Genomic DNA, 18,120 nt, shown 5'->3' with positions numbered 1-18,120 from the left:
GGTGAGTCGTTCTAATGTGATCTGGATCTGTTCTCACAATGAAGTGCAGCGATGTCACAAAGGTTTATAATTGCAAATGATGCCATTACTTTTGACCACATATGAAAACACACAGACGCACAAACACAGTTCCATCCCCAAGTCTATGAGGCATCATCAGTTCAGCCAGCTAATGTCAAAATCGTCACCCGGGCCTGGATGTGAGGTCTGACGAGTATGCATGCCAAACTGTTGGCATGGTGTTGGTCATTTTGATTACGTGTACTGTTCTCACAAGTTGACAGCAGCAAAATCAATGCGTATCTCTAAAGCAAAAGAGTCAGCATTACAGACAGAAGAGCTGCTCTGGTTTCATTGTAGAAACACAGTAAAATTTACTGATCCTTTAATGATCCTATTTCTGCACTTGCACCTGGATATCTATAAACTGTTAAGTGCAGTGTGTTATTGTGCGATTTGCAACAGCACACCAAAGTCCAGCCATGTATGCAGGCAAACTTCAGCTATAGGAGGTATGTGATGAAGGTACTGTGGAGTAGTTGGCTGAATAACTGAACACTGAACACAATAAGCTCTGTGCTTCATGATCTACGGAGTGTGGGACACAATAAATAACATATTTAAATAAAACCACAGTTTTATTTTATTAATGTATGTATTCTGTTACTATATTACTGCTGACATATGCAGTACTGTGGAAAAGTTGTGATTTGCTCTTCATTTCTTTGCATTTTGCTTTCAAGGAGCCAGTTTAAGGAGAAATTAGAAAATTAAATATTTTTTTATTTAAAAAATAATTTAAAATTATTTTTAATTTCTTTCAAAGATTTATTTTATTGGACATTAGCTGCTTTTTAACAACTCATTTTTAGTCCAGTCTGTGTACCTGACCATTTTCAGAGGAATTGTGTTGGTTAATTCACTTAAAACTGATCTATTAATCATTTAAGCATAAAAATGTGCCTTTGCAAATGTCCCATGTCTTTATTTCAATCTATGAAGAAACGCCAATGATAACACAGTTTGAGTTCAGATTGTGTTTTAAGGCATAAAATAGTATTTTTGCACTAATAACGTGCTAATTAAAAACATAAGCTGAAAACTTGCTCTGCAGTGTGTCCCTAAATAATTTGAGGAAACTGAATAAGTAGAGGACAGAAAAAGAAAATGAAAAAAAAGTATCTGAAACTCATGGATTCACTAAATAGTACCGTAATATAAACAATCCAGCGAAGAGCTGACACGGGACCTGCAGCTGGACTTTTAGTTGATCCATCTACCCAGTCTCACCAGAAATGCTCTCAGTTGAAGGATGGCTGTCAGGAAGCCATTCTTAAGGAAGGAAAATGGAGAGAAAAGGCTGATGTTTGCCAAATTACACAAGAACTGGAATGAAAGTCAGTGGTAACAGTTCTTATGGATTGATGAATTCAAATGTGTTTCATCCCCAAGTCTATGACGTGTCAGATAATTCAGCCAACTAATGTGAAATTTGTCACTCGGGCCTACTTAAGACGTGTGAGATCTGACATGTGTGTATGCCAGCAGTTTACACAGAACCACAATGGATGGCGGTGGTCATTTGATGTAAGTGTGTTCTCACAAATTTAAAGGATCAGTGCACACACTACACAAGATTCAGAGCCATACCTACATGTAAATGTAGTCTCATTTACTGTTACACCTGAACACACACATATATTACAGTTTAAAAGACATCAAACTAACTTAATATAACTCTAAAGATCAACATAGGAGGCAAAGTTGATCTGAAAGCAAAATCCACAACAGAACACTTTCAGTCATGGATCGGCCTCCCCAGAGCCGGGAGCTCAACATTACTGAAGCAGTATCATTCTGACAGAGAACAGAACAAAAGGCAGCCAACATCCAAAGCTTTGAATGTCCTGCAAGAATGCTGGAGAACTATTCCTGAAGACTACCTAAAGAAATTACTAGAAAGCTGCCTAAGAGGGTTCAGGCTGTGTTGAAGAAAAAACTGGTCACACCAAATACTGACATTCAACCTCATTAAAACAGTACACACCTATTTCCTATTTTCCTAGCAAAATATCAAGAAATGATGGGTGGCTCAGTACTATATGCATACATACCATTAATAATTTTGATTGTCTATAGTGAGCGAGTCTGTGTTAGTGGGTCTCAGCTGCAAACAGATACAACTTCAGCCTTATAAGGTCATATTTGAGTGATACCATATTCACTGACAGATGAACAGAGCCCCAGGGCATTGTGGGGGGAAAACAGCATGCATCATGGGATTGGAGGGGCACATTTGGCTAACCTCCTTTTGAAAGAGAGTGACAGCACTGAACTCAAGATGACGGATAAAGAGAGAAAAGCAGCGGGTTTGTTTTTTCCATTCAGCCCTGTTGTTCTTTTCCTATGTGATGAATTAAAAGTTTGCCACTTCTATTCACTTACAGTCAGTGACTTTACTACTGAGGAATGTTTAATTCTGCTAAATGGTGAAAGGGCTTCATGACTGAGGTTGGACCTCACATGAACACGGATGCACACAGGGACAAAAAAATGTAGCCTCCTACATGCAAAACTGAAAGAAGCCAAAAGCAACACGGAACGCGAGTTTGTTTCTACGTCAGAAATAATGTCTAACAGTTTCCATATGGATGCATCAGATAATATACACATAAATGGCTCACAAACAGAGCATGTCTGATGCTATTGTTTTGAATAAATAGCCTGAAATATATTTACTTAAAATGGCAGTTAAAACATTTTGTGACGGTTGAGAGTAATAATAAATATGAGAGCCATGTGTTCTTTAGTAATGTACCGATTGTAAACCATCAGTACAAAGCTGAAAGGACTGCACACGATGGCAGGGTTTGCCACAAAAATGTAACTCCATTTGTGTGTGTGTGTGTGTGTGTGTGTGTGTGTGTGTGTGTGTGTGTGTGTGTGTGTGTGTGTATTGCAGCATGTGGGGAGACGCTCCAAGAGTCAACAGGCAACTTCTCATCTCCTGGTTACCCCAATGGATACCCTTCATACACACACTGTGTCTGGAGAATATCTGTCACACCTGGAGAAAAGGTGCGCACATACACACATGCATGCGCACACACTCAGTAGCACCCTACAGTGTAGTGAATGTGCATGCAAAGCCAATAAAAAATAAGCAACCTCTGCCAGAGTGACTGGATATTGATTAAGTCTTAACACTGCAGGTAGGCCACTCTTCCTGTCCTCTCACTCTCCTTATCTTCAATGAACAGATCTGTACTAAACTTACTAAACACGTTTTTGCTGTTGTTGTTGTTTTTCCATATTTTTGCTCTGCCAGATTGTTCTGAACTTCACCACCATGGATCTGTACAAAAGCAGTCTGTGCTGGTATGACTACATTGAAGTTCGAGATGGATACTGGAGGAAAGCTCCGCTGCTTGGTAAGAGGCAGGAAGCAGGCTGACTGCCTTAAAATTAATTACTCTATTACTCCCTGACTAAGTTAATGAGTAACTTCACTCCTATTTTTAGCTTGTGGCAGCTCACTTTTCCTCCACTCCACTTGGCTTTTAAAACTCCGAGATTAAGAAGCAGGAGCAATTTTCTAAAATAGATAACAGGCTTTTTAAACTCCTCTTGACTCATTTAATTGCTCTTAAGGCTGTGTTAGGATTGACAACTGCGCTAATTGTATACATCAACACAATCTGCACTAACACACATAATGGTGTTATGTGAAATCCATGCGAGGAAATACAGGTGAAAGTTGATGAGATAACAAGATGCTTCACAGCTGTTTAAACTCCTCTGAGGCAAAAGTATTGCAGCAGCAATATAGTTTTCTCTTCTTGTCTTCATGCTTCCACAGTATGCTGTTGTATTACAACACACATACGTGTAGACACACTATAGTGCACTCTACTTACACAGTGTGAATGCCTGTACATTCTAAGTGGCAGATGACTTTATTTTTTTCTGCCAGCTGCAGCGATCGCACTGAAATGAACGAGGAGGCTGTAACAGCTATGTTGTCAGCTGTGAGTTGCATTGCCCCAGCAGTCACTGAATGACACAACTTAAAGGGTTTGCTTTTGCGTGTGTGTTTCACAGGCAGGTTTTGCGGAGATAAAGTTCCCGACGTCTTGATTTCAACTGATAGCAGGATGTGGATTGAGTTCCGCAGCAGCAGCAACTGGGTAGGAAAAGGCTTCGCTGCCATTTACGAAGGTAAACGCCTTCATTCAAACAAACTAACAAATAAAAGCATTCGTACACTCGAATCCAGAGACCTTTAATAATTACTGTGAATAATAATTCCAGCCTGTGAATTTGATGACCTTATGTGCTCTGTGAGTTATCTCGGGGCTTTCATTATTCATAGTGTACACAGACTGTGTTTCAGGTGTCTTTAGTCAGTGCAGCTGATGCACACCCAACCTTTCTCTCTCCTCTCGTCTTCCCCGGTGCAGCGATCTGTGGAGGGGAAATCACCAAGGACTCGGGGCAGATTCAGTCTCCCAATTATCCTGATGACTACAGACCCTCCAAAGAGTGTGTGTGGAGGATCGCTGTATCTGAGGGATACAACGTTGGGCTCAGCTTCCAGGCCTTCGAGGTGACTCACTCCTTTTGTGTGTGTGTGTGCCTTTCTGTGCATGCATTTATGTGTATCCCGTGCTTGTGCTTAGGAATGTCTGGGTCAAATTTCACGCTTGTAGAGCTGCTAAGAAGTTAATAAATGTAGTGGTGCATGCATGTGTGTGTCTGTGTGAGTGTGCAGGGACACACAGCAGGCGGCGGAGGATTAGTTTTGTAGTTTGAATGCTGTTGAAATGTCAGGTTGCTAAACGACTCAATCTGACTCCACATGGGTAAGGTCAAAGGTCGTGTTTTCAGTTTAGCTTAGATTAAGAGGGAAAAATGAACTACGATGCAGGGAGACGATTAAGCATGAGCCGTGATTCGATGTAAAAAGGACGATGTTTCGTGTATCTCACTGTTTTTGTTGTGCATACCTCTGGTGCAGATCGAGAGGCACGACAGCTGCGCTTACGATTACCTGGAAGTTCGGGATGGCCCGCTCGAAACAAGCCCTCTGATTGGGCGATTCTGTGGCTACGACAAACCCGAGGACGTGCGCTCTACCTCACACACGCTGTGGATGAAGTTTGTCTCAGATGGGACTGTAAACAAGGCCGGCTTTGCTGCTAACTTTTTCAAAGGTGTGTGTGTGTGTGTGTGTGACTATGAGAAAAAGAGAAGCTGTGCGTCAGTTGATTGTGTTTTCACAAAGCATTTGTTATGCACTCTGACGTGTATGTGTGTTTTCAGAGGATGATGAGTGTGCCAAGCCAGACAATGGTGGATGTGAACAGAGGTGTGTAAACACTCTCGGCAGCTTCAAGTGTGCCTGTGACCCAGGTTATGAACTAGCCCCTGACAAGAAGAGCTGTGAAGGTAACAGTTAGTATGTGTGCCTGGCACGCTGCATTCCTGCTTCTATGTGCATTCCTCTGTATTGTGTTTCTGTAGGATGTGAATGTTACTTGGCAAAATAAACTAAAAAACATCCGAATGGTCGCCGTCAACAGGAAAAAAACATCTTTCTGACTCATGGCCACATGCTTTGCCCTGTAATCCCTCAAGATTACTCTGTAATGAGCAACATATTGAAACAAATAACCAAACCACTTCTGAGAGTGAAGGAAATTAAAGCTATTCTAGTGAAATTAACTTAAATTGATGCCTTTCAGTATTTCTTCAGAGAAGTAGCCACATTTTTGTACACATCTGGTGGTCAAAAGACAGTCCGGAGAGACTTAGATGAGGCAGGTGTTTTGTGAGTATCCTATAAAGTCACACATGTTGTTACACAACATGCACAGATAAAGATGCCCGCTAATTAGTGCTAACATATAAATTAAATTAAAATACTACTAGATTACACTCAGTGAAATAAACTGGACTTCTTGGTCAGGCTGTTAGCACAGTGATTCACACAACAAGGAATATTATTTATCTGACAATTCCCTCGAGAGTATTCCGACAGACAAACACAGCTAAGAGGCATTTCAGAGTTTTAAATTAAAAACAGTGAAGCCTCAAACAGACCCCGCCCCTAATAACACAAAAAGCAGTGAGTTAAAATAAAGCACAGTTTTGAAGAAAAATAGCTTTAGAGACTGAAGCTGTTATTTGTATCAGGGCGTAAACCTGGATATTTCTGTGGTAAAGGTTTTGGGGGACCGACCAGAATTTGTGGAACTGCAGGTGTTTGTAGTGCAGTGACTCTCCGGGGCACAGACATGCAGCTGACGTTTACGCCTCTTTAGCTTAGGTTTTGGACTACAGGTGCTTGAAAGTAGCTGTCATAAAAGAGAGACAATAATAAAACATTTTTATATTTAAGGTACCTAGATTACTCATTGCTTATTTATACAGTGATTAGCATGCATGGAAACGATCCCCCTTAAAAATGGCTACTCGATTGCCATAGAGAAGCAAAGTGAATTTGATCAGTTTTTTCTCTAGTCTGTGTTAACCAGCAAAGATGAAAAGGTAATAAAACATCCTTTTAATTTTTGGAGCATTTCAAAAATGTGGAAGGTTAAACTGTTCGAGTAAAATCAAATGGTAACATATCTGTCTGACACCTGATGTATGCTCACCTTGGGCTAGCTAGCTATAGCATTCTTAATATAAGATTTTTGATAATAGCATAACAGCATTGCTGTTGCCTTATAATTAGTTACATCAATGCCATATTTCCTCTAATAGTAAGTGACCTTTTCTTTAAAAAAAAAAGGTTAACCTGTCATTTAAAAAAAATCCTGCTGTTGAAGGAAGTGAAATCATGTCATGTTGTAGTAGTTGTAACAGTGACCAAAACATCATTTCACTTCTGCTTGACGCTGGAGATTCCTGGTGCTTCATAATAAAACATATACAGTTGTGCTGAGAAGTTTACTTACATTCATCATGGGCATAAATACCACGACAAATGGATCTAAGAATGAACTTTAATGGCTTTTAATGATTTCTTTCTGTTCTCTTTTTCTTTTCCTTTTAAAAATATAGGGTGTATACGTTTGAAGTTATTTTGGAGTTTCTTCAGTCCACACTGGGTCAAAAGCAAACATACGGGATCAAATATATAATTGGTTAAATATCTCTTTGCAAGCTGCACCTTGACAAAACACTTTTAGTAGCCATCAACAAGCTTCTGGCATGATTCTGGTTTGATAGATGATCACTGTTTTTGGCAAAATTGATAGATTTCCTTTAAATTGGTTGGTTGGTTTGGGAAACCTGTTCCAGAAGCTTAATATTAGCCTGCTTTCTTCATTCCAAAACCTGTGGAATGATCCCAGGTGTGTTTGGGATCATTTTCCTGTTGGAACACCCAGTTGTACTCAAGTTTCAATTGTCTACATCCTGATTGTAGGTAACATTGAAGAGTTTGGAGGTAGTCCTGCTTCTTCATTATTTCATCCGCTTTTTTGCAATATCCCAGTACCACTGGCAGCAAAACAGCCCCAGACAATGATGGTGCCTCTACCGTGCTTCACAGTTAGTACAAAGGTCTTAGATTTGAAAGTCCCTCAAACATACATCTATTCACATTGTGAATAGACAAATATCTCAGCCTTTGTCTGGTCTGACTATAAAACTGTTCTCCACAAGGCATTTAGTTTGGGCAGCTGCAAACTTCAGTTGATCATGATGCAAACTTTTGACTACAACTGTAAATGTAGTGATTCAACTCTTTTCAGATACTCTCTGCTGTCTTTTTTTCAAGCAGCTTTTCAAACTAAATTCAATGAGAAGGTGCATCCCAAAGTTTTTATAATAATGAAAAAAACTTACTTTACACAGAATCAGTTTCCTCTGTTCATTTCAACTGTCAAATGAAGGCAAAAAAAGCTGAATTTGTGTCTTTTCTTAACTGATTACACCTGTGTGTTTCCAGCGGCATGTGGTGGTCTTCTATCAAAGTTAAATGGGACCATTAGTACACCTGGCTGGCCTAAAGAGTACCCACCCAACAAAAACTGCGTGTGGCAGGTGGTGGCGCCCACTCAGTATCGCATCTCCATGCAGTTTGAAGCGTTCGAGCTTGAAGGCAACGAGGTGAGTGCGTCCATGTATTTGTATGCAACATTTCAGTGAGAGAGAAAGGAAGCAGGTAAAAATAGCAGCCACCTCGTGACTGTTTGTTACAAGAGCCTTGCCTGTTTGTTTAGGTGTGTAAATACGACTACGTAGAAGTGCGCAGCGGCCTCTCATCCGACTCTAAGCTGCATGGTAAATACTGTGGTACCGAGGTCCCGGAGGTCATCACCTCTCAGTACAACAACATGAGGATTGAGTTCAAGTCGGACAACACCGTTTCTAAGAAAGGCTTTAAAGCTCACTTCTTCTCAGGTAAAACACACGTGTGACTCAGCGTGTGTGAGACTGTGTGTGTCAGGCCTGTTTTTTACTGGAATGTCAGGAGTCTTTAAATAAGATGGACACAGGAGAAGTGGATTATGGTGCAGGGGCGGTTTCTGGTATTTCATGCTCGGCACCACTGGAATTCAGTCACACTGCCAGAAACTCATGCCGAACACTGATCCTCCCCTTCTGCAAACATTTTAACCTTTGAAGCTGGCAGCTGTTTCAGTGTTTAGACTAACGAGACATATCAGTCTAAAGGTGAGATGCACACAGGAGAAATAAGAGAGATTAGTCAGAATTAGCCATGTGTTGTTTTAAAGTTTTCCAGTCATGTTGCACTCACCAAAAAATCTGGATTGCTTAGATTGTTTAGATTAGGTAAGTAAAACACTCGCTTGGAAAAAAGCAGAAAGACACTGCTACTGATATCTAAGCCATCACTGACTGTGCCGCAGAGATTTAGGTAACCGTGTAATGTCCAGAGCAGAAGAAGTGGCTTTAGGAGGCATTAGCACTCTTATAAACACTCTTGTTTGAGCATCTACATGCCTCATTTTGTGTCCCCATCTCCCTCTGCTGTGAATTCATTTGAGGTTGTTTGCATGGTTTAGTATTTGGTGAAATGTTCATGTGTATGCAGAGCTGTTTGCATATTTGTCTGTTTTGTTTTTTTTTTTCATGCTGCCTCCACCTGCTCTCTGGCTTCCTCCACTCACCCTGCTCTCTGCCCTCTCTCCCCTCAGACAGACTGGCACAGTGTCAGGAGCGTATGTTTGTGTTTGAGTCGTGCCAGGACGTAACGCGCGTCAGTTCAACTCGTGGTCATGTCGGCACCAGGCTGGCAATCTCATCAAAGGTCAGAGGTAACATGACCTCACAATCGGGATTGATCTCTGATTGGCTCTGGTCAATTAAGGGAATGGATAGATCCTATTTTATTGATGTGGATCCTTTCTTTATCCATTCTGCTCCAGAAGGAAACGTTCTGTGTCCCAGTATTGTACAAATTATTGATAAAATCTATGATTCGGTGGACTAAAATTGTGATAATATGGAGTTATGAGATGTTATTCTACAACTTTCTGTCATCCAAATTAAAGCTCCCAACTAGGCCTTAAATGAAAACCCTTAAAAAATTAGTAAGTAAAGTAAATAATGGAATTACCCATAATGAATGTGTAGTTATTGTTTTATGTCACACAGTGTTTGCATGATAGCTAATATGGAAAAAAGTAATGAGGAAAGTGGTGAGTTTGATCAATTTACAGGTTCTAAAATATTCAGCAAATAAATGTACTATATGGCTACTTACTGTTTACTGAATGAAAAGTAATATACACTACCTGTCCAAAAACAAGTCATCACCTGGTTAACTAAGCAAACTAAGACTTACACTAGATAATTACTGCAGTGATTACTATGTTTTGGATGGTAACAGGTTATTTAACCATAACTGATGCTGTGAGGAGCTTAACCAACCATGTTAGAAGACATATCCTGTGGTTGTGAAAAACATGTTATTGTTTTTCAGAAGGATTGAAAGGGTTATTGGTTTGCATCAGGCAAATAAAACAAATGGAGATTGCTGAACCAAGAAGCATTAGGTTTACACATTATTAAAGACCTTGAAGTATAATGCAGAACCATCATCTTCACCAAAGAAGTGTGGCTCCAGTTTGCTGAAGACCATAATGACTGGACTCTGGAACAATGAAAGTAGGACAGTGATGCGAGTAAGAGGAGAGGCAAATGAAGCAATACTCCCTACTGCCAGCCTCTGGCTACAGTCCTATGATCTGGGTTTGGTTCAGTTGGTCAGGTCTTGATTCAGCAGCGTAATGTGGCCCTGCAAAAAAATGAGGTTAGTTGAGTACCTGAATACACTTAGTGGTCAGCTTTTTCCATCAGCGGATTTTTACTTCCTTGTTGGTGGTTCCAAGATGACAATGCCAGGATTCATCAGGCTCTAAGAGTAAAAGAGCAGTTTGGGAAGCATGACACATCACTCTTTGGCTTGGTAATCACAGAGTGCAGACCTTAATCCCATTAAGAATGTTTGGGATGCGCTGAAAAAGACTCTCCCATCATCAATACAGGAGAAAAAAATCCAAGTCTAGATGGAAATGAATGTGGTCACAGTGCAAACTGAAACAACACCCCTCAAATCTGTGCCATCAAAGCTGGCCAAAAGAAATATAGCATGCATGATGTGAAAAAAGCTTTTTATTATCCAAAATGTTTAAGTATTGTCACCATCATGTATTTTCATAAATCCGGGCCATGATTATCGTATGCAAATATATGTACGTTGATTTTTTTTTAAACTGCAATCTCAAAGACAGTCTTAAACAGTATGAAATTGGGACACAGCCCGGTTTTCCACTAAAAATACAACAAATGTTCCCCGCTTGCTGTTTCAGGGAGAAATTTGTTGGATGTTATGATACAGATTTCTCTTTTTTACTCAAACAATTTACTGCAAACTTGAAGAGAAAATCAGGACAGTTTCAACTTCAGAGGAAGAAAAGCTGTTAACTGCATTCAACTAACCTGCAGCACACCTTTAACACACAGCTAAACAGTTCAGTGGGGCAGGCTTGCAAAAGGAAATTACTCAGATACGAATAATGTGCGTACTTGTGTGTTAAAAGCTGCTGTGTGGCTCAGTTACTGTCAGAAGCTTTTAGGGATAGCTTTTGGTTGGTGAACAGCCAGCAGCTTTAGGGAGGTCCCCTCAGCCTCCCACATACTACTAATCCGTGTGTGTGTGCGTGTGTGTTTGCCCGTGCGTGCGTGTGGACATTTTGTGCTTGACCTGAAGACAACTACAATGAACACTGTGTAGCATCGACCGCAAAGCTTCTTAGCCTGTGATAGGGTGAGACTGAGCCCACAATAGCACTGTAATACCACAGCAGACACAGACAAACACACACGGAGAAAGAGAGGGAGAGAGAGAGGATTTAGTGGTTTCATTAAAAGCAGATCTAGTTTGATTCACAAGCTCCAAAGTTGAAGTGAGACTTGGCGTCTGTGTCTAATCTCACATCTCTTTATAGGAATCTATTTCTCTCTCAGTCACAAACACACTGTGCTCCCACACTCTCCCCATACATCCTCTGTCTTCCTGTGCGGTCTGCAATCCATCCTCACCTCCTCTGCCTCTTTCTGTCTCCGCGCTTAACGTGGCAACCCCGAGCAGAGCGAACCTTCCGTTGCTTCTTCCGCCTCCACCCGGGATTCAGCCTCACCAAAGTCTTTGTTCTCACCCAGCCCATCCTGTGGTGAATCCAAGTGGTTAGAGGACACCACAAATTGAGTATGAGGGAGAGAAAATGATTGGGAAGTGAGTTTGTTTTTGGACTTTAAAACGTTTCCACCTTTAACCTGCAACCGGATCAATTTGATCAAACTCTGTGCCAAGCCAAACATTTTACTATAACACAAACAATCTGTGTCTGTTTACCTAAAAACTCCTCTTACATGATCGGGAGTGGTGCAAACAACATTGGTACACAAGTACATCTTAAGCCCTGAAGGTTCTCATCTATATCAGACATTATGATGTCATCATGTTGCCAGTTACCAAGAGGATAAAATAATCCATTTGCAGCTTTTATGCATCTATAACACCGAAAGGTACTGTATCATTGACATTTCGCAACAATAACTAATTTCTAATTTATAGCAACAAATTGATTGATGCTTGATATATTCATCAACATCATCATGTTACCTAGCAACCGCATAACAATGGACTAAAAGATGAACAGACCAAACAATACTGTAGCATGCGCATTTACTTGGTGTTCAAATCTTATTTTAAAATTCTATTCAGATTCTTCAGATTCCCAAAACATTCGCAAGACACCACATGTTCACTCTGAATTTTGAGGTAATGTGTATTGAATGATGAAACAAACTATTTAATTTATATTAACCTTGTGAATATTTTTTCATATTTTGCATATATATTGGAGTCTTTTACTCAGTACAACCAATATGTAGCTCCAATAATAATCTAACATAATTATGTAGTATATGATGGGACTGTAAAGTACCATGGTGGGGTATAAACATAAATACAGAGGCTTAAAGGTTCCAAAAGTGACTAAGAAGTTTTTATTGGATTCTGACCAATTCCCTATACAGTTGATGAATGATGAAATCTTTTATGTATCAGCACATAGCAAAAATGAATGATGAATTGAAAAAAATCATACAGTTTATGACATGCAGTTGGGCAAATAATTATTTGATCACCCGCTGGATTTGCAAGTTTGCTCACTTCCAAAGAAATGAACTCTCTCTCACTTTTACTATAGTTTCAGTTTAATGCAGCAAGAGATATATCAGCTGAAAATGCAGAAAAAACACATTACAACACATTACATAAAAGAGGCTTGCTAGACCACTGAATGACATTCATTTGCTTCTTCTTTAGCCACTCCTTTGTTGCCTTGGTGATATTTTTTGGGTTGTTGTCATGACACATCCACGACCCATCTTCAGTGTTCTGGCTGAGGGAAGGAGGTTCATTCATTGTTCCCTTAAGCCAGTGAAATCCTGCTGTACCCTTAGCAGAAAAACAAAACCATAATGTTTCCACCTCCATGCTTGACTGTGGGGATGGTGTTCTTTAGGTCATACTCAGCATTTCTCCTCTTTCCGACTTGGCAGATGAAGTTGACACCAAAGAGTATGATTTTGATTTCATTTGACGACAACACTTCCCCCCCAAGCCTTTTCTGAATCATTAGATGTTCACGGGCAAACTTAAGACAGACCTCTACATATGCCTTCTTGAGTAGGGAGACCTCATTGGTGTTGCACGGTATAGTGTGTTAATAGTGGTGTTCTTGGTGACTTTGGTCCCAACTGTCTTCAGGTCATTACCAAATCTACCACCTTTTTCATGATCATCCTAACCCTGTGATTCAAGATCTTGACTTGAGCACCAGACCAAGTGCAATTGATGATCATTTTATGTTTCTTCCATTTCCTGATATTCACACTAGTAGTTGTCAACGTCTCACCAAGCGTCTTGCGGATGGTGTTGTTGCTCACTATGCCTTGTGCAGGTCTACAATCTTGTAATTTGTGTGCCACATGGACACACAGCCAATTTGTGGGAGTCAGAATTCAGACTGTTTTGATTCAAATACTTATTTTACTCAATGACATGCAAATCAATTTATACATTTTATGTAATGTGTTTTTTTTTCTGGATTTTTGGTTGATATTCTGTCTCTCTACACTAAAATACGAATAACATAAACAGAGACTGTTCATTAGAGTGTATGCATGTTGAAAGTTATGGACATGATGTTATTACTTCCATCTGATAGCTGTATAAATCACTGCAGATGGTTTGAAGTTTCTTCCATCATTAGAGAAAGCCAAGTGCATCCCAAAGCTTACTCCTGTGGTTCTACCCTACCCATTAATTAAGAGACCCTTCAGCAGCCACGCGTGCTTTCAGTCTGTGTTACACTCATAACAAAGAGAGGTTACAGGGGCTCGACTGCAACTGGGCCCCAGACTAAAACAATTACACAAACAAGATACACAAGCAGGGTATGTTAACAAAAAACAGATGAAACTAATCAGGGACAAGTTAATGGATCACAAAGTAGGGACAACTAAGGACGCAAAACAACACATTGGGACACACAAGGGAAGTAATACTTTCAAAATAAACACAAAGAATAATCAAAATTCAGTAAACCTAAATAAGACAGCTGCTGTGACCTGAACGTAGACGATTGCAACACAACAACAGACTTACACAAACTAACAAACTTCAGAAAGTTTTTTTTGTTTTCTTTCGTTAGATATTCTTCTCCGTGGCAATCAATGCAAACTTTTGCCTTTTTGAGTAACTTCTCCTTTATTGATCTCCAGCTGTTACTGTAGTAAAAAAACAAAAGTAAGCTGCAGAGAGCGTTCAAAGCCGGGATGGCTCACTTGATCATCCTGCTGGGCTTTAACTCTCAGCCTTGCAATAAAATGTTTAACTTGTCTTCATTTTCTCCTTTTCCACTGCACCCGCACCTCATTACTGTCCTCTTTTGTTTCTCTCCCTTCCCACCATCTCATCTCTCTGATGTTTCCACATCACTGACGTGTTGCATGTGTATCCCTCATAGACAAAGACGAGTGCAGCAAGGACAACGGCGGCTGCCAACACGAGTGCATCAACACGGTGGGCTCCTACGTGTGTCATTGTCGCCATGGCTTCGTGTTGCATGAGAACAAACATGACTGTAAGGAAGGTGGGTTTCATGTGCATTCACACCCACACACACACTGGCATAAAAGCACCGGAGCACACGTGCATGCTGTCGCGCATCAACACAAGCATGTGCTCATTCATAAGAATAGCCATCATCCATCACGCGCTGTCCACACACATCCACATGATAGCAGGCTTTACATTTGAGGGAGTTTTTTTTCTTTGGCTTATATTTTTTCACATAAGATTAAAGGGACAGTTCACCCCCAAATCTTCTGGCCTGTGGCGCTATTTATTCATCTAAATTGTTCAAGTGAGAGTTGTCCAATTTCTGGGATGTCCACTGTAGAAATGTCTGCAATATCCTGAATATAATAAAACCTTATGGCATTTGCCTTGGAGTGCGCCCCAGTGAAAAAGGAAATTGAAAAACTCCGCAGGAATGTCTTTTTTCCTGAAATCATGACCTTGCTTTCTTTCTGTCAAACTACACCCACCAACCAAAGAAGGCATGCAGCTAGCTAACGTTAAAGCTCAGCTGAGGGGAGACGCCATCAGTACTTACATCCTGTCACGCTGTCACTCGCATGAGCCTCGGGACAGGTAGAGGCATTCTTCCTCTTGGGTAGTGAAAAGCTTGGCAGACAGAAAGAAAATAGGTGCTGTGTGAACCTGCTCAGACCAAAACAATGCAGGCAAAATAAATAGCACTACAGGCAAAATGGAACACAAGTTTAAGGTTTTATATATCAGGATATATTAAGAATAAATTAGTCCTCAACAGGTCTTAAAATTAGGTAAATACAACCTCAGGTGAACTTCAAAACATGACATATTACACAATGTTACTATTTCTTTAACAAAAACTGAGACAAAATCATCAGCAAAAATTAAAAACTTAATTATATATTAAGAGTATTTATTTTGTGTAGTGAGACTAAAAAAGACCTAACTTGGACTGTTCTTAAAGGACATTCCTGAAACAGAAACACACCAAGTCCAAATTAATTACCACAGAAATGTCCCACAAAACTGTGACATTATAAATTATATGTAGGGGATTAACTTCAGGAGATGCTCCACTCTAAACGACTTGATACTCTTGAACTTTTCTCAGATGACCTAAAAACCAGTTGGCAGTCTCTAAAACTCTGTTCACTCTGATGTGTGTGAGAAACGGACAAAGGGTGGAAAAAAGTTTTAGTTTGACAGAAAACATTATTTATTAAAGGTTATTTGCACTTTCACACACACACTTGCACAAACACACACACACACCCTGCTGAATGGACATATTATACACAGCTCTTTGAAGTTGAACTTTTGAACACGTACACACACACACACTCACAACATCAGCACTGACATACACACCTCACTAAAGACTCCCCGTGATGCTCATAAAAAGACTCGTGTTTCAAACATCTGGGACCTTGAAAGCTTTGCGTGTAGCGTTGTCTTCCTGTGTGTACATGTGTGTTTATATGTGCACAACACCAGTGTAAGCGAGCCTTGCCGTGTCACACTAATTCATATTCCCGTCACACGGCCTGTGCCCCTGTTTATATATATACATGAGCTTCGGCTTGTTTGAGAAGATTTCAGCAATTGTTGTTACACCCTGGATTCATCATTAAGCATAATTGTTACTCACCTTTATGGCTTTTCACACCAGTGGGAAATATAAAAAATGACACACAGCATCCTTTAAAGTCTCAGGGATCTCATTTTAAACTCTTGCAATGACTTTGAAACTGTTCGTTTTTACCAGCAACTCAATCAGATTGTACCCATGGCTCTATCTGTAACATGAGATGTTACACTCTTCTGTAAAAACAAAACTGTGTGGAGATTTTGACATCTGTATGTGATACTTTGCATGCTAGAAAAAAGGAAAAAAAAGCTGTTTCAGACTCACGTGTTGTTCTTGTGGATGCCATTTCATGCTGTACATGAGTTTGGTTTTCCTGAGAAATAAAAGCCATCACTTTCAAACACATCGTCTTTGTCGTGTGCATGCCTTTTGCCTCCCCGCACCTTCATAAAGCCATAGCATTTGTCTCATTAAAATCGAATGCATGAAAATGCCATGTGTGACTGTGTGTGGGCTGCTCTGGACGGCTTTAACCTGAGACAGACTCCAGGAGGAAAGTAGTCAGTGTTAACAAACAGCTCCTGTGTGTTTCCAGACTCGTCCATCAGTGACAAATGAAGTGCAGCTGATATTTTTCATTGCGCTTTCTGAGATTCTGTGGCAACAAAGAGCTGACTGCTGAGTACGATTTTCTATAATGTAATGAGTAGGTGGAGCTGACAAAGCCTTAAAATCAAAGAAAGTGGGGCAAATGACAGAGTAGTCGTCAGGAATAAAAACAAAAACCACTGAGTTTGATACTTCTCCAATGAATGCAATGGTGTTTAGAAAAGCATTCAATCTTTAACAGACTCTGAATGCTACATGTGCAGGTATGGTTACACAAATGTACACTGTTTGTCAGTCTAAACTCACTGAATGCATATAGAAAGCATTCAGGCCCACCTCCTCTCCCAAATCCAAAATAATGATATGGTTCTTACTTTAATTACTCTATACAAATAGTGTACATATACATATATGTACTCAGCTACAGTATAGAAAGTGCAAAGGTCCCACTGCAGTGTTTGTGCAAAGCTTGCTGCCAATTTCAAGTGAAACCCACTGTGAACTTGTCACCAGGATGTGCTTCTTTGAAATCTTCTTCTCTCATTTAGTTCTTGTGTTTCTCTCCTTCCTGTTCCTTTTCCATTTCCTCTGACCTTTTCCTGTGCAGCCATGATTTTTAAACTTCCTCTCTGTGTGTGCTTTTGCGTGTTTGTGTGTGTGTGTGTGTGTGTGTGTGTGTGTGTGTGTGTGTGTGTGTGTGTGTCTCCAGCCGAGTGTGAGCATAAGATCCACAGTCCCAGTGGGACCCTGAGCAGCCCAAACTGGCCAGACAAGTACCCCAGCCGGAAAGAGTGCACCTGGGACATCACAGCCACACCGGGACACAGAGTCAAAATTGTAAGTGTGCATCACGTAAAAGCGGGTTCAACATTGTCAGGCTTTTCTTTCTCTGTGTGTTTTTCCTGGAAATCACAGGAATGCCACCCCACTGTAACGACGCACCATTCTGTCTGTGGGGTCATCTTGTATGGTAAAGCCTTGGCTTGGCTTCTCCTTTCGTGTTCCACTTATGAAACCCAAACGTGAATGAGGGAGAAAGTGCATGTTTGTATATTTGGGCTAACTGTGAGTGAGTGCTCATGCATTACAGAAAGGCCTTGGGCAGTGGCCATCTGTGTCAGTGTGCCTTTCTATGCCTGTGTATGCATGTGTGCTGCCTACACACACACACATACAAAGTCTTTTGCGTATTTTCTAATTTGGTGCACATGTATGTGTTTATAAGACACCATTAAAATTGAGCTCCAGTACC

General features: G+C 40.4%; 1 protein-coding gene across 4 annotated transcripts in view; it reads left to right on the top strand.

Annotated features, from left to right (window-relative positions):
• tll1 (tolloid-like 1) overlaps positions 1 to 18,120 on the top strand; it is a 62,256-nt gene that overhangs the window by 33,747 nt on the left and 10,389 nt on the right. For all 4 annotated transcript variants that reach the window (XM_085276466.1, XM_085276467.1, XM_085276469.1 and 1 more), the window contains exons 10-19: positions 2,963 to 3,078; positions 3,329 to 3,431; positions 4,102 to 4,218; positions 4,461 to 4,606; positions 5,018 to 5,213; positions 5,323 to 5,448; positions 7,961 to 8,121; positions 8,235 to 8,415; positions 14,580 to 14,705; positions 17,578 to 17,705. In XM_085276466.1, coding sequence (XP_085132592.1) covers positions 2,963 to 3,078; positions 3,329 to 3,431; positions 4,102 to 4,218; positions 4,461 to 4,606; positions 5,018 to 5,213; positions 5,323 to 5,448; positions 7,961 to 8,121; positions 8,235 to 8,415; positions 14,580 to 14,705; positions 17,578 to 17,705 — 1,400 coding nt within the window. The remainder of the gene's footprint in view (positions 1 to 2,962; positions 3,079 to 3,328; positions 3,432 to 4,101; positions 4,219 to 4,460; positions 4,607 to 5,017; positions 5,214 to 5,322; positions 5,449 to 7,960; positions 8,122 to 8,234; positions 8,416 to 14,579; positions 14,706 to 17,577; positions 17,706 to 18,120) is intronic.

The sequence above is a fragment of the Mchenga conophoros genome, linkage group LG6 (assembly GCF_057382185.1).
Source record: "Mchenga conophoros isolate Kocher_MC1m ecotype Shallow Benthic linkage group LG6, M_conophoros_male_GT1.1, whole genome shotgun sequence".
In the NCBI taxonomy this organism is placed as follows: Eukaryota; Metazoa; Chordata; class Actinopteri; order Cichliformes; family Cichlidae; genus Mchenga; species Mchenga conophoros.
This window is presented reverse-complemented; position numbering and strand designations above follow the sequence as displayed.